Here is a 14,291-nt window from a genome sequence, read left to right as displayed (position 1 = left end):
TGGTCAGCAGGCTGAGTGCCAAGGTGCTGTCGGTGTGGCCTAGAACGCAGTGCCACATGGTTGTCCCTAGTGGTTGGTTCCCCGATTCCCGGAGAAGTGCTTGTGGATTTGGACAATTGGATTTCCTTGACTTGCTTTTTCTAAGCCTACAGGAAAAATATAGAGAAGTGGCTGACTTCTCGCTTGAATTTTATGCTAAAATTGAGGAAGGATACCTGTTCATTCTTTGCTTTGTGTTTGAACACACTGTTCAGTAACTGTAGATTAAAAGTAAAATATTGTCAGGGAAAAGATCTATTGATACTTCTATTTTAAAACTATTCTTGAACTCCAAACAGGTGAAATAGGCAAAACCGAGTGTTGTGCGTGGCCTTTGCCACAACCTGGTGATTTACCTAAAGCAAATAAGATGGAAATATAGTTCGGAAAAGAGCCTTTCTTTCCTAAATGTTGCTGTAAAGGCCATTTTCCCTTTTGATTTTTTTGTGTAGTGCTTTTTCATATACACTGGGCTACATTCGATATTTGGTGTTCCTGATTGTCATTCGTCTTTTCCTAAAATGTGCCCATTTAGTATAACATTTATTTCCCTTTAAAATCTAGATTATGTGATGGGTTTTGCGATCTTTAATCTAATCTAGGATTCGGACATTTAGGGAAAGTGATTATTATTTTGATGATAATTAAATCAGTTTCTATTTGTTTGCTTGTTCTGAATACAGTAATTAGTTCCACCTGTGCTAGGCACTTGACATTCCGTTTGCTTGTTCTGAATACAGTAATTAGTTCCACCTATGCTAGGCACTCGACATTCCGATTTACTCTCTATTACCTGGTAACAGGGCGGAGAAATGGCTTCAGGTGAGGGAAAGTCAGTGGCAACTTACTGAGCACTGTGTCATGAGTCGAACTGTAGCCTTTCCTGAAAATACTCTATGTGATGCTATTAACAGCCCCCCCACCCCCATTTTTTCTTTTTATGGGTGAGGTTGCTGAGGTTAACTTCCCTGCCAGAGTTCACATAGCTGAACTTGGCCTGCTGGCCCCATTGCCCATATGCTTTCTCCCATAGAGTCTATTGAATCCAGGCTCAAAACTCATTGGCAAGACTTCAAAGTTCTATTTGAACTAAAAGAGAAAAACCTGTTTTTTGAAATGTGAACTCTAATTACATAAAATGGATGCTTCTGAAAACAGTATTGTCTTGCACAGCGTGCTGTAAGCCTTGAATACAATCAAAGGGAGTTTACAGAGGCGGATAGCCACCATACGGTTTCCCGCACCAGTGGCCGAAGTTGCTGGAGCAACAAGGTCACCTAAGGCCTGGGGAAGGTGTGGGAGCTTCTCTGCGGCTGATAGGACTGCTGTGGTGGGGAGAGGCCCAAGGGGCCACTCTCTGCAGGGGAGTGTCTGGAAGGAAGAACAAGCCCTGATAACTCTAACATGCTTGTGGTTCTGGTAACAAAGAGAACTCAAAGGTAAAATGGCTCAGGAGTTTATGAGGTCTCACTGGATTTCTGTTCACTGTTCCCTCAGGTTCCATGCAGCTAGGGGTGCTTGCATGCATGCTTGCCTTCAGCTTTGCAACCACCTGGAGTAACCACATTGGTTTTTAGGTTTTTTTCATGCTGTGGTTGTTATAGAGAATGTGAAAGCATTAGGTGACTCAATGCCACTGCCAACTCCATGTGTCTGTATTTCTCTGAGAGTGGCTCTGGAGCCAATGGCCTCAGCTTTACCTGTGGTTGACTTGTCAAAAAATACATTCTTAGGGCTTGCTCTAGACTCATTAATTAACCTCTGGGAAGAGACCTCAGATTCTGCACTATTAATAAGCTCCTCCGATGATTCTTACACACACGAATTCCACCACTACTGTTTAACACATGATATCAAAATGTTGACAAATAAGAGAATATGGGTGACTTTACTCCAGGTCACATGAATAATGGGCAGATTAATATTGAATTCTAGTTGCTTCAATTAGAATTCATTCCTTTTCATTCATTAAAAAGACATGTATTGCGTTTTTACCATGTGGGATCTGGGGATAAAAAAACATAATCTTCTCTAGGAATTCCCAGGTTAGGAAGGAATAGCCCTCAGTCATGTTTTAAAGTCTTACAGCCCTCTGGGACTCAAACCTCCACTACTCCTCATTGCTAAATGCCTCGCTGGGTAGACAGGATGCTTACATTTGAAAAAGGCACAAGTGTGGAGGGAGTATGAACATGGACAGCTGAGGGGTGGAGTGTTTGGTTGTGAAATTTTGAGAGATACATTGGGATTTATAAGGAGGGGCTGAATTACAAAGGACATTAAATGTTACACTGTGCTGTGGAGACAGCATGGCGGTGAGAAGCCTCTTGAAGAGAGACTCAGCACATACCACTGCCTGAGGATTCAATACATTCTTAATTCAGCATGCATTTATGGAACCCTTATTTGTGATAAGCATAATGCCAAGAAAAAATGCATTTTTAAAAAATCGAGGACATGATTAAAGACTTTTATAATGGTTTTCCTTGGAAATGATTAAACTACGAAATAGCTTTAGGATTAAAAATACTATACTTGTTATTGATGCCAGAAAAAGATATATTAAAATGTCAATATCTGACAATGTTAGGTGGCTATAAAAAGTGTGAATAGAACTTTATGATTGGAGTTAGGAATTCCTCAAAATACAATTGCAGTTATTCCTGGTACGGGGGCCCCGCCCTTCTCCTGGCCACCGGGTTGGCTTTGTCAGGTGGGCTACAGTGTGCAAGTCTGTATGGTTCCAAGCCCGAGATGGTCTGTCTGGTCCGTTAGTGAGCAGCAAAAATAGCTCCACTGCTAGAAGTTGTTCCCCTGTGCTTTCTTTTAATACTGTCTTGAGACTTTGGAATTAGTTGAGGCAAAAAGACATATTAGCTTCCCCGGGTCTGTGGAAGAGAGGATGGTTCAGAAGTGATTTCAGCAGCCTGCATTTCCTGAGCTGGGTGGGGTTTATGTACTAGCTTTATTAAAAGAGCAGGTGACTCATATAAAGTCCTATGTGAGAATCCTGCAGCCAGGGCTTTTGAAAGGACTACCCGTTAAGTACAAATAAATAGTGATGTGAATGCACAGCAGACTCTAAAAGCATATTAGACTATTGATTAGAATGAATAATACATGTCTTCTGATAGTGTTTGCTTCACGTGGCGGGATATTTTAGACGGGGAAAGAATCCTCTGCAAAAGATCTACATCCAGTTTACCTTTATATTCAAAGACAAGCTCAACTATTACTTGTCCTATTTAGAGCAGCATTGCTTTAGAGCTTTACGGTTAAAACTTGTAGAGTCAATTAGGAGATACACTTTAAAAATTGGTTTCTATAATATGCACATGATAACTTTAAAGAAAAATATCCTGTCAATAATATAGTAGTGATGTCTGCCTTCTCGTCTTTACGTGGTGGGTCCTGTGCCATAGAATTTGCTGTTGTGGTGATCCCTGGAGCTTGGCCATGTCTTATTCAATGAAGTGGACATTTTGGTCGTAATTTAGCACACTTATTTCTACTGCCCAGTGAAAGCTGAGTTTATAGACTCAGTGTATAGTCTTTGTTGTAGTGACTCTTAAAGTTTGTAATTTGGAAATTGCATGTTTCAGAGTCTGTAATATTTATCAAGAACCCATTGTGCACTGCAACTCATAAAATAAAATCTTTGTTCTGAGGTTGTCAGAGATATGTTGAGAAAATCTGAAGAAAGGCTTTTCATTAATATTCAAGGGAGGCTAGATTTATTTTACTGCTAAAACTCTCAACGCAATACAATGGAATATAAAAGGGTTAAGCAATAAAGATACAATAAACAACCAAAGATGGATGGCTCATCTAAGACAAGATCAGACTGAATAGGGAAAGTAACAAGGAGAGTAAAGGAGTTCTTAAGAAGGTTCTTTTTCTGGTTCCGTTGAGAAGCAATGGCTAGGCACCTGTGCATTCCCTTGTCTCTTAAACCCTCTAATCATGCAGAGAGCCTGTTTGCTTTCCTTGTGCTTGTGCACGCCAAATTGTTTCACAATAAGACCTCTCCAGGTTTTGTGGTCACTATGCTAATTCTTTAACATTTAAGTTATGAAGTGTCTGTCTTTTCCCCTCTCAGGACTTGAGAAATGCTAAGTGTTGTAATGTGAAAGGATCTGAAGATAAATTACTGGAGCAGTAAAGACCTAAAGTACTGAAAGATAAAGGACGATTTCAAAGACACATGATCTAACATGTGCTATAGCAGGATCTTATTGAGTCTCTGGTATGGGATAATTCCAATTTGACCACATTCACTTGAAAGAGAGTGACCCTGATGTGGAGTCAGCGAACAACCAGTGACTTTGGAATTGACCTCGCTCATTTTTCTCCCTCCCCGCATCTATTTTGTATGTGCCCCTCTTTACCAAGCTTAATTTTGACGTACTTTCTGAGACTTCCAGAACCTTGACCTTTGCCTTCACTTTGCCTACACTGTTTTATGTTGACCATTGTGGAGCTCTTCCAGTTCTTCATATGTTCCTTGAGCCCTTGCAAAGAGAGGCATGTGTCTTCACTCCTGCATCTGAGTCACTGCAGGTCAGTAGTTGACAACACATCATCGGATCAAACCACACAATTTCTGTTCTTATCTTTCTTTTTTTTTTTAATTTGTTTTTGATTTTATTTACTTATTTTTTAGAGAGGGGAGGGAGGGAGAAAGAGAGAGAGAGAGAGACATCAATGTGTGGTTGCTGGGGGTCATGGCCTGCAACCTAGGCATGTGCCCTGACTGGGAATCGAACCTGTGACACTTTGGTTCGCAGCCCAAGCTCAATCCACTGAGCTACGCCAGCCAGGTGTTCTTTCTTAACCTTTTTGCAGCAGCATATAACTTCAAGCTACTTTTTAAAATTTTAAAATTCTCTCTTTTATTGATTTCTGAGACATATTTTTTTTTCCTTTAACCCCCTTAAGGGTTTTTTTTTTTTTTTTTTTGCTTTCTGCCACCTAATACATTCTATTTGGCAACCATTATAGACGAACTTTCCATCATTTCCTCCTCCAGGTCAGTGTATCCTCACCTGTGTCCTAAATGTAAACAGGATTTTCTTATACTCTTGACTAGGCCCTTCCTATTACAGGTTTGCTCTGACATAAATGCTTTCCACATCCCCATCTTCACCTGTAGACAGGTTAGCCATCTTCTAAGGCACTTACTGTGATGGTTAGCAGACCTCGCTCAAGAGCTGGAGTGTCTTGCTTCACTCCACATCTCCAGACTACTAGATGAATGATCTTGGATAAGTTATTTACCTCCAACATGCCTTAATTTCCTCGTGGTAAAGTGGAGATAGTGATAATTCCTTCCTTGTAGGACTGCTGAGACAGTGAATGGGCTAAAAATGTAAAGACTAAATAGTGAGACTATCCTAAACAGAGTAAGTGCTGTATGTGTAAGTACTTTTGATATTTTTTATCATCTCAAACTCCACCTTCTCTATAAAAAGTTTTTCTGGCCCTGGCCAGTGTGGCTCAGTTGGTTGGAGCGTCGCCCTGTGGACCAAAAGGTTGTGGGTTCGATCCCCAGTTGGGCGTGTATAGAGGCAACCAGTTGATATTTCTCTTCCCCTCACTTCCTTCTTCTTTCTCTAAAAAAGCAATAAAAAAATGTCTTTGGGTGAGGATTAAAAAAACAAACAAACTGCAAACCTTTTTCTGACCCCCCTGAATCTGGCTAAAGGTCATCTCTTCTGGGAAAACTTTACTGTTTTTCACTCTGTTATGATACTTACCTGACCCTCATTTTAATTGTCTCTGTGTATCTTAACTCTCCTGGTGGACTAGAGTAGGCTTGTCGCTCACTCATGTCCCCTGTCATTGCTTACACTCAGTACTCACTTCAAAATCGTTCTTTTTCCATTAAGATCAAGTCTATTTTTCTAGAATAATTTCTGAACATCTGAAGTTCTTGAGGCCACTCTGCATATTGGATTTTTGATGAGAGAGCCCCAAAGACCTGGATTTTCATGAAGGAGAAAAATGGAGGGGTCCCTTGTGACTAATCTTCTACTGTATTGGAGGGCTTTCTGACTTTGAAGACCCAAGTCATCTTAATGAGTTTTTTTTTTTGAGAAAATTGGGTTGTAGAAGTGTGTGTGCTCTCTTCTCCAAATATTTCTTACACATTTTTGCAATACATTTTTACAGTGTTGAATGAAAATTTTTATTGTGACAAGAGAATCAATTGTCTTGAAAATGTTTTCTCTACACTTTTACTCGTGGTATTTAATAGGTATGCCTCAGAAACGTAGACATGGGTTGACAATTATTACTATAGTTTCTTCTTCCCAAAGGATGTTCTCACCTCCTAAATGTTGGTGATGTTCCAAAGCTGAGAGAAGCTTTGGCTGAATCAGACTCCGAGAACAGTAAGTCTAATGATGAAAATTATCATCAGGCGTTGATAAAACCTGACAGCAAATCACAGTGACTAAGCATACCCTGGTAGAAATACCAAAGATTCACACAGGCTATATTATCTTTATTTCATTTTCTTCTTTGAGAATAATAATCTTGACCATTTAAAAGAAAAAGGATAGCCATTTGTGGAAAATAGAAATTGTTGGGCATAACCAAATGTCTTAATTTTCCTCTGTTCTTATTGAAAATATATATTTTTAATTGGATGGGTTTCTTTGTGAAAAGAATATGTGTAAATTCTTTCCATAAGGTAAAAAAAAAAAGGGTTTTCCTTTCTCTTATCTCAACATGTGCTTCAGCTGGGTTTGACCAATAACTTGGATTCAGCCTGAGTAATTGTAAACCCAACTTGTCTAGTGGTGCAGTTTGTCTGCAGGGGCAACTCCTGAGTCAGTTCTAACTTTATATGACTGTAAAAAATCAATATAGGTTGCCTTGTATATGAACCTGTTGAAACTTTGTAGCCCTGAATTCAGTGACAATTGCTTTTTCGAGAGTATAGTTAATATGCTGCAGTCACATATTTAACTGTCAAGACACATTGATTCGCTCTCAGCATTCTTGTGATTTTAAGATGGAGAAGAATCAAGACTATTTCTTGCCTTCATCACATCAGGAAGCAGCAGTCAAACCAGAAATAACATTCTGGTCTCTGGCACACTGTTGCATATTCATGTTGGGTTTCGCTGTAGACTTGAAATCATCTTCATTGCCATCTGTTTGATATCCTCCTTAAGAACTGTACTCTCTTAGTTCTGGATGGAATGGTTAATTAATCCAGGTTTGCATTTTCAAAGTAGAAGTTTGGCAATGGATGGGACCTTGGTACAATTCAAACTGGCCTACATAGGAAGTGCCAAGATATCATTAGTGAGAGACCAAAGACATAAAAATAAAATGTGAAGCCATAAACATAGTAACTTTTGGATCATATGGAGAAATTCTGTATCAGTCATTTTCTTGTTTTGTTTTATACACCACTTAAGGCATGCCAATAATTTTTATTATCACAGAATCATTGCAAGTAACAAAGATGTAAACCTATGTCAGTGGGAAATGGAATGGGAGGTGACACAGAGTATGTAGTAATTGTAGGAAGAATACAGTGCATATAAGGCCCCACGGTTTTGGGATAGTTAATGCCTGGAAACTGTGTCATTGTGAAAGGTTGCATTCTTCTGAGGAGGGACAGTGCTGCAACTGGGGTTTGCATTTTTTGTCCAAAAGACTTGGGCCACTCTAAATAATCGATATAACCAACAAAGTGCTCAGAAAAGTAGACAAAGTGCTATCAAAATGAAGATTAAACAAGTATACGTGGTGATCATCTACATATTAAAACATCTAAGATTTAGTATGTGGGCTGTTAATTAGCAATAATTCTGCTTGCTACCAAAATGCAGAAGGGTTCTTTAAAGCTATTTGGATGACCTTGACCTCTGGGATGCCCAATGGGATGCTAACACTTAGCCCTGCCCCAGTGGGCTGAAATTTTAAAGTTGGCCATGACAATGCCATTGTTGTTTCTCTTACTGAACTCCTTTTGATCCAGTATTTTCCTTCTTCTCTCTTACCTATACCCAACTAGACTGTTTAGTAAATGTTATATTTCAAGGACTAAAGAGAGGAAACAGTAAATCAAAGCTCCCAGGAACCTGACATTTCATTGGAAAGACATAAAAATAATACCCATATTGGCTAAAATATTGATCAGACACTCTCTGGGTATGTAGGACTGTGACTTTTATGCCTTAAAGCACTGGCAGTTTTCTTGACAGAAACCAAAGGCAGTGGGCCTGAGCCATCTCTTTTCACTTGGTAGCAGTCAGAGGATTTAAGAAGCTCTGTCCCTGGAAGGGGTAGAATGGTGCTCCAAAGAGACTATTTAGAACCAATTCAGCTCAGTGGCTCCACTCACTGTAGCAATGGGCATCTGTCAAATTGGGATCCCCTCTTAGCACTGGAGAAGAGGAAAGTATTCTGATGGGCTTCCTGATTTTACAAACAATTGCTTAGGCTTTGGTGCAGAATGGGGTTGAGGTTTCAATCCTGTACTGCAAATACTTCTTATGTGCCTCTGAAGATACATGGAATGAACTTCTGGGACAGAATATTAGGCTTCAGTTTCCATAAGTTATAAATGCAAAAAAAGGAAAAAGAAGGATTGTATTCAGTGGAGAAGTAGATTTTCAGAAGAAACAGTATAGGGAAGGTAAAGGGAGACTGTATTAAAAATGAGAAGCGTGCTCTCTCTCTGTCTCTCTCTTTTGCTCTCTTTTATGTGAGAGTAATGAATCTTTGTTCTTACTGTGTTTAAAAGTCACCATGACCTTGTGCTGATATTCCCAAAGCAAAGTTGTTGGCATTTAAAACCTATAACTGGCCTTGAACTTTCCAACTTACAAACTCCTGGAAAAATCTTCTAAAATGCTGCATTCCAATTGCTCTGTAAAAATGCTATGTCCTAGTTTGGTTATCGTATCAACACAAAGGGCAGTGCACCAGCACTGGTTTTCTTGCTGGGCCACTCAATGGCTAGTGAATGACCCAAATGTGCACAAATGTAAAGGTAGTTGTTCTACCGTCGCTTAGATTTAGGTTTAAGTGATTTCCAGGGTGAATTACTAGTTGCTGTGTCTTTTTTTTTTTTAACTTAGAAGTTCCAACTTATAATTTTCTATATATATCAACTGATTTCTTTCAAAATTAGAAGTAATAGAAGTGAGAAAAATCATTAAAATATATGCCCATCACTCTTTCAGATTTCTTAAGGATCATGACTCAAAGCTCTACTAACAGATGGGGTGATGAAAAGTTTAGGGACAGAGAGTACCTGAAGTTCTGCCTTTCTTCATTATCTTGTTAATATCTTGAGTTCTGAGTCATCCCAGATCTGTATGATCCCTGTGACCCAGGGTGGGTCACATTCCTGAGATGAGTACTCTGCCCACATCGCCAGCTTCTTAGGGCAGTTCCCCTTGACCTCCAAGATGCTACCTTCCTGCCTCACTTAATTTTGCTGGACTCAGCCTTTTGCTTCTACTGCTTCATGAACTTAGCTAGAATTTCCATACGGGTAAAAGGAGGATGCTAATGGCATACTTACTACCATACAGTACCAATGAGAAGATTGAATAAAATAGCTCAGTAATGTGTTTAGGATTAGGATTGTATGTGATACCCAGGAAACAGTTAATAGATTTTGAATTGTAATTTTAATTTACTCTCAGGGGTAGGCAAGATTTTCACCCGTATTGTCTTGGAAAATAACCAGCTACCAGGTTTTCCAGGGTTCTAGTGAATTCTATAAGCCTCCCTCTGATACCCCACAATAACTAACACAAGAAGACTATCAAAAGGTAGGAGTGTTGGTTAACTTTGTGTTTGAAAATCAAAAGGAATGAAGGCACACCTTCGTACTTACAACTGGGTTCTGTACCTTCATTTCCTACCCAGAAACGAATCACAGCTGGGCTTAAAGCAAAGAATAGAAAGTGGCCCGAACTGTGTTTCGGAAAACCAGTTTTAGCAACATAGATTTTAGGTCTGTAAACCAACGGGACTTTAAGCCTCTGGAGATAGCTATATTGAATTTCATGCTATGTGTGTCAGAAAGCGGCACTCCTGGGCTATATTCACAGCAAACTCCACATTACACTTTGTCTTCTATTTTGTGATTTCTAAGTTGGTGTATGGGTTTCTATTATAGAATTGGGAGGGGATCATTGGCAGGCCGGTCAGCTTTTCTATTTCCTAGGTATCTTGAAATAAGAGCTGAAATGATTTAAGAAATTATATAAGAACTGAAATTATTTTGACATAACGCCATTTATCCATATTGGCTAATTAAGAATTCCGTGAAAAATTTATAACTACAATTTAAAAATACTGATCTAGTTTATCTCTTTATATTTTGATTTATTGCCTTTGTGATTGCTAATTGGATAAAAGTATGTTTGGTTATATTTTTACCACATACGATTGCTCCCACTTCTGAGGGAGAAATAATGAAAGATTAAGTCACATAGAGCCCACTGGATATCTGAAGTAGGTTATGACCCCAAACAGCTCCTTTTAAAAAATATATATGTAAGAGAAATTCTTTCTTTGATAACATGATAAAGATCTTTCTTGAGAACAGAAGCTAGGATTTTAGCCGTCTTTCAGTCTATTGCTCTTTTCTCTCCCAACTATTAGTCTCCCCAGAGAGGACATTAGCATATGGAGTGGGGAGACAAGTTTTGACTTTAGTCAGAATTCTTCAGATTAGTGCTCTCCTACTCAACACCCCGCTTTTAGAATAAATGTAGGTTATTTCACTGTCTCGAATTATCATTTCAAGGAGTATAATGAGTAAACAGCAAAATTTCTCCCTTGAAAGGATAATATTTTAGAAAATGACCAGTCAAGGCATACTTCATAATTCTGTCAGGAGTGGACCCTGAGCTGGGACCAAATCAGATGGTCCCACCTACACTGTATAACCTTCACCTGGGCCACAGTCAAGGCGCTCTCTCTCTCTCTCTCTCTCTCTCTCTCTTTTCTTTGTGGGGATGAAAGAGGATATTGGAATGTTATTTCTGCTATGCTTCATCAATAAAAAGCAACTGATTTTCCTCTAAAGAGCAACATTTCAGTGGGTTCCTACTGATATATGATCCCGTAAAAATTCATTAAAAAATAAAAACACAACGCAGTGCCTGTTTAACTCTGGCAATGGTTTTGGACAGAATTTATTATTTATAAATTTTAATTATTTATCTGAATTAATGGTTTGGTACCAGAGGATAAAAATTTCAGAATTCAATTATGAAATCATGTTCTCTTGCCCAATCAAAATGTCAGCCTTTAGTAAGTTGCAAACTTGACTTTGAGTGACTGAGGCTGTTAATGATCATTGGACTTGCATATCTAGTTTGAATCCTAATTTAAAAAATTGGTAATGAAAGACACTTTTATATTGCTATGGAACTATTTGTTTTAAGCCAAAAACTTGAAAAGCAATGAATACAAATCTGACACAAGTAACAACCAAAATGTAACAGGGGACACTGTGCTTTTCATTTCTTGGGGGAGAGTTTTCCTTTAATTGCTCCTATTTACTGAGATAGACCAAATCCTGTTTGACTTTGGTCTTTGAAGAGGTGTGTGCTTATATGAATATATAAATGAATAATGGAGTTTGAAAGAAGTGTTTTCTTGAAACCTGTGATTTGTGCTTGATTACAGCTGTGCCTTATCTCTGGAAAGCATTATGAAGTCTTTTCGTGGCTCTACTGAGATCTAACAGGGCTGCTAGAGCCATTCTGTACACTGTTCCATGTTGGGGGCCTGAGTCGGAAATTGGGGGGCAGATGAGAAGCAAATACTCTTCTACTTTTCTTTAGTATGGACCAGCTTAGTCGCTAATCACTGATTCTTTGATTTCACCTTATTTCCTCAACTTGCTGTGATTAGACACTCTATAACTGAGCTCTTTTTAAAAAATGATTCACTATTTTATTGCTAACTGTGGCAAAATGCAGGTAAGAACTTCACTATGCTGATCATTTGCGAGTACCTGGTTCAGCAGTGTTCTGAACTCTTTGTAAAGTGAAGCCTCTTTTAAGTTTTCACACTTGACAAGCTTCTTCATCCAGGCTGGCTGGTATAACACACTGACGTGTACTGAGTGGCTTATAAATTATAGAAGTTTATTTCTCACAGTTCTGGAGGCTGGGAAGTCCAAGATCAAGGTGTGGGCAGTCTCAGTCTGTAGAGGACCCGTTCCTGACTCCTAGGTGGCCATCTCTGGGTGTGTCCTCACCTGGGGAAAGGGACGGTGGAGCCCTGCGGGGTGTCATCCATGACAGCAATCCTCCCCTTCAGGAGGATGCCACCTCCCTGTCCTCATCCGCTCCCAAAGGCCCCACTTCCAAACGCTATCACAATGTGGGGTAGGGCTTCAACCTATGAATTTTGGCCGGAGCACAGACATTCGGTCTGGAGCGACAAGTAACTCCTTTTTGTTCTATTCTGTTTTGTGTTGTGTTACAGAACTCCAAGATGGGAGGCAAGCTGAGCAAGAAGAAGAAGGGGTACAATGTGAATGACGAGAAGGCCAAGGACAAAGACAAGAAGGCCGAAGGAGCAGGGACGGAAGAGGAGGGAACCCCGAAGGAGAATGAAACCCAGGCGGCCGGGGAGACCACCGAGGTGAAGGAGGGCAAGGAGGAGAAGCCGGAGAAGGATGCCCAGGATGCTGCCAACAAACCTGAAGACAAGGAAGGTGGGAAAGACACGGAGGCGGCCAAGGCAGACGCTCCGAAGGCAGAGCCTGAGCAGACGGAGGGAGCAGCCGAGGGGAAGCCGGAGCCCCCGAAGGAAGTGGAGCAGGCGGCCACCTCGGGTCCAGCTGCAGGCGATGCTCCCAAGGCTTCGGAGGCCGAGGCTCCCGCGGAACCCGCGGCGGCCACCAAGGTGGATGACAAGAGCAAGGAGGGAGGGGAACCCACAAAGACTGAGGCTCCCGCAGCTCCTGCTTCGCAGGAAACGAAAAGTGACGGGGCCCCAGCTTCAGACTCAAAACCCAGCAGCACTGAGGCTGCCCCATCGTCCAAGGAGACCCCAGCAGGCACGGAAGCCCCCAGTTCCACACCCAAGGCTCAGGCCCCCGCAGCTCCAGCAGACGAGGTTAAACCTGCTGAGGCCCCGGCAGCTAATTCTGATCAAACCGTAGCAGTGAAGGAATAACAAGGACAGCCTATGAAAAAGAAATTACAGCTTAAAAACAACCTGTTTCTCTCTGTCTCTTGTCTGTCTCTCTCCTATACTAACTTGTTTCAAATTGGAAGTAATGATATGTATTGCCCAAGGAAAGAAAAAAAAAAAGATGTCCCATCAAGGGAGGGAGGGGGTGGGGAGAATCCAAATAGTATTTTTGTGGGGAAATATCTAATATACCTTCAGTCAACTTTACCAATCAGTCCCGGATGTTAAAGGTCAATGTCTGAAAGTACAGTACACCTTTTGTACCTGAACTGCTGTTACCTGCACTCCGCCACTAAGATCCGATATCTTGTCTTCTGCAAGGGGAGTTGGGAGTGATGCGTTTGATTCTGCCCGCAGGGCCCGTTCCAAGGCAATCAGATCTTTATGAAAGCAGTATTTTCTGTGTTTTCTTTTTCATTTGCAGCCTTTCTTATTTTGATATTTTTTTAATGTTTGTGGATGAATGCCAACTTTCAGACAGCCCACTTAGCCTGTCCACATGTATCTCCATGCCAGTACTCCATTCTTCCTCCCCAGGTATTTTTGGGAGTAGCAAACATTCTCATCTGACTTAGGCCTCCCTAGATTTCTCATGACGAGTTAATGCATGTCCGTGGTTGGGTGCACCTGTAGTTCTGTTTATTGGTCAGTGGAAATGAAAAAAAAAAATGTCTGCGTTCATTGCAGTTCCAGTTTCTCCTCCATTCTGTGTCACAGACACCAACACACCACTCATTGGAAAATGGAAAAAATAAAAATAGAAAAAACAACAAAAAAATGTACAATGGATGCATTGAAATTATATGTAATTGTATAAATGGTGCAACAGTAATAAAGTTAAACAATTAAAAAGAAGTATGAATGACTATTGGTTTTCTTTGGCCACCCCTTCCTCCTTGGTGATTAACTTTAGTGGGGAGCCGATCAAGGTATCCAGCATACCGGCATTTTCTGGGATACATTTGGGTAGAAGTGTAAGGTTGTATCCTCAAGTTTTTGTGAACATTATCTGTTTAAAACGTTACTTGGACCAGTGTCAACGTTATCTTGGAAGAGGC

The 14,291-nt window shown here is 40.4% G+C and overlaps 1 protein-coding gene across 2 annotated transcripts in view; it reads left to right on the top strand.

Moving 5' to 3' along the window:
• Positions 1–14,088, top strand: part of BASP1 (brain abundant membrane attached signal protein 1) — a 67,944-nt gene extending 53,856 nt beyond the window's left edge. For both annotated transcript variants that reach the window (XM_036020248.1, XM_028516364.1), the window contains exon 2: positions 12,520–14,088. In XM_036020248.1, the coding sequence (XP_035876141.1) occupies positions 12,529–13,215 (687 nt within the window). In that variant the 5' untranslated portion in view covers positions 12,520–12,528 and the 3' untranslated portion in view covers positions 13,216–14,088. The remainder of the gene's footprint in view (positions 1–12,519) is intronic.
• Positions 14,089–14,291: the final 203 nt, after the last annotated feature.

Source organism: Phyllostomus discolor, chromosome 3, assembly GCF_004126475.2.
Source record: "Phyllostomus discolor isolate MPI-MPIP mPhyDis1 chromosome 3, mPhyDis1.pri.v3, whole genome shotgun sequence".
In the NCBI taxonomy this organism is placed as follows: Eukaryota; Metazoa; Chordata; class Mammalia; order Chiroptera; family Phyllostomidae; genus Phyllostomus; species Phyllostomus discolor.
Note: the sequence above shows the minus strand (reverse complement) of the source record. Positions and strands in the feature narration are given on the sequence as shown.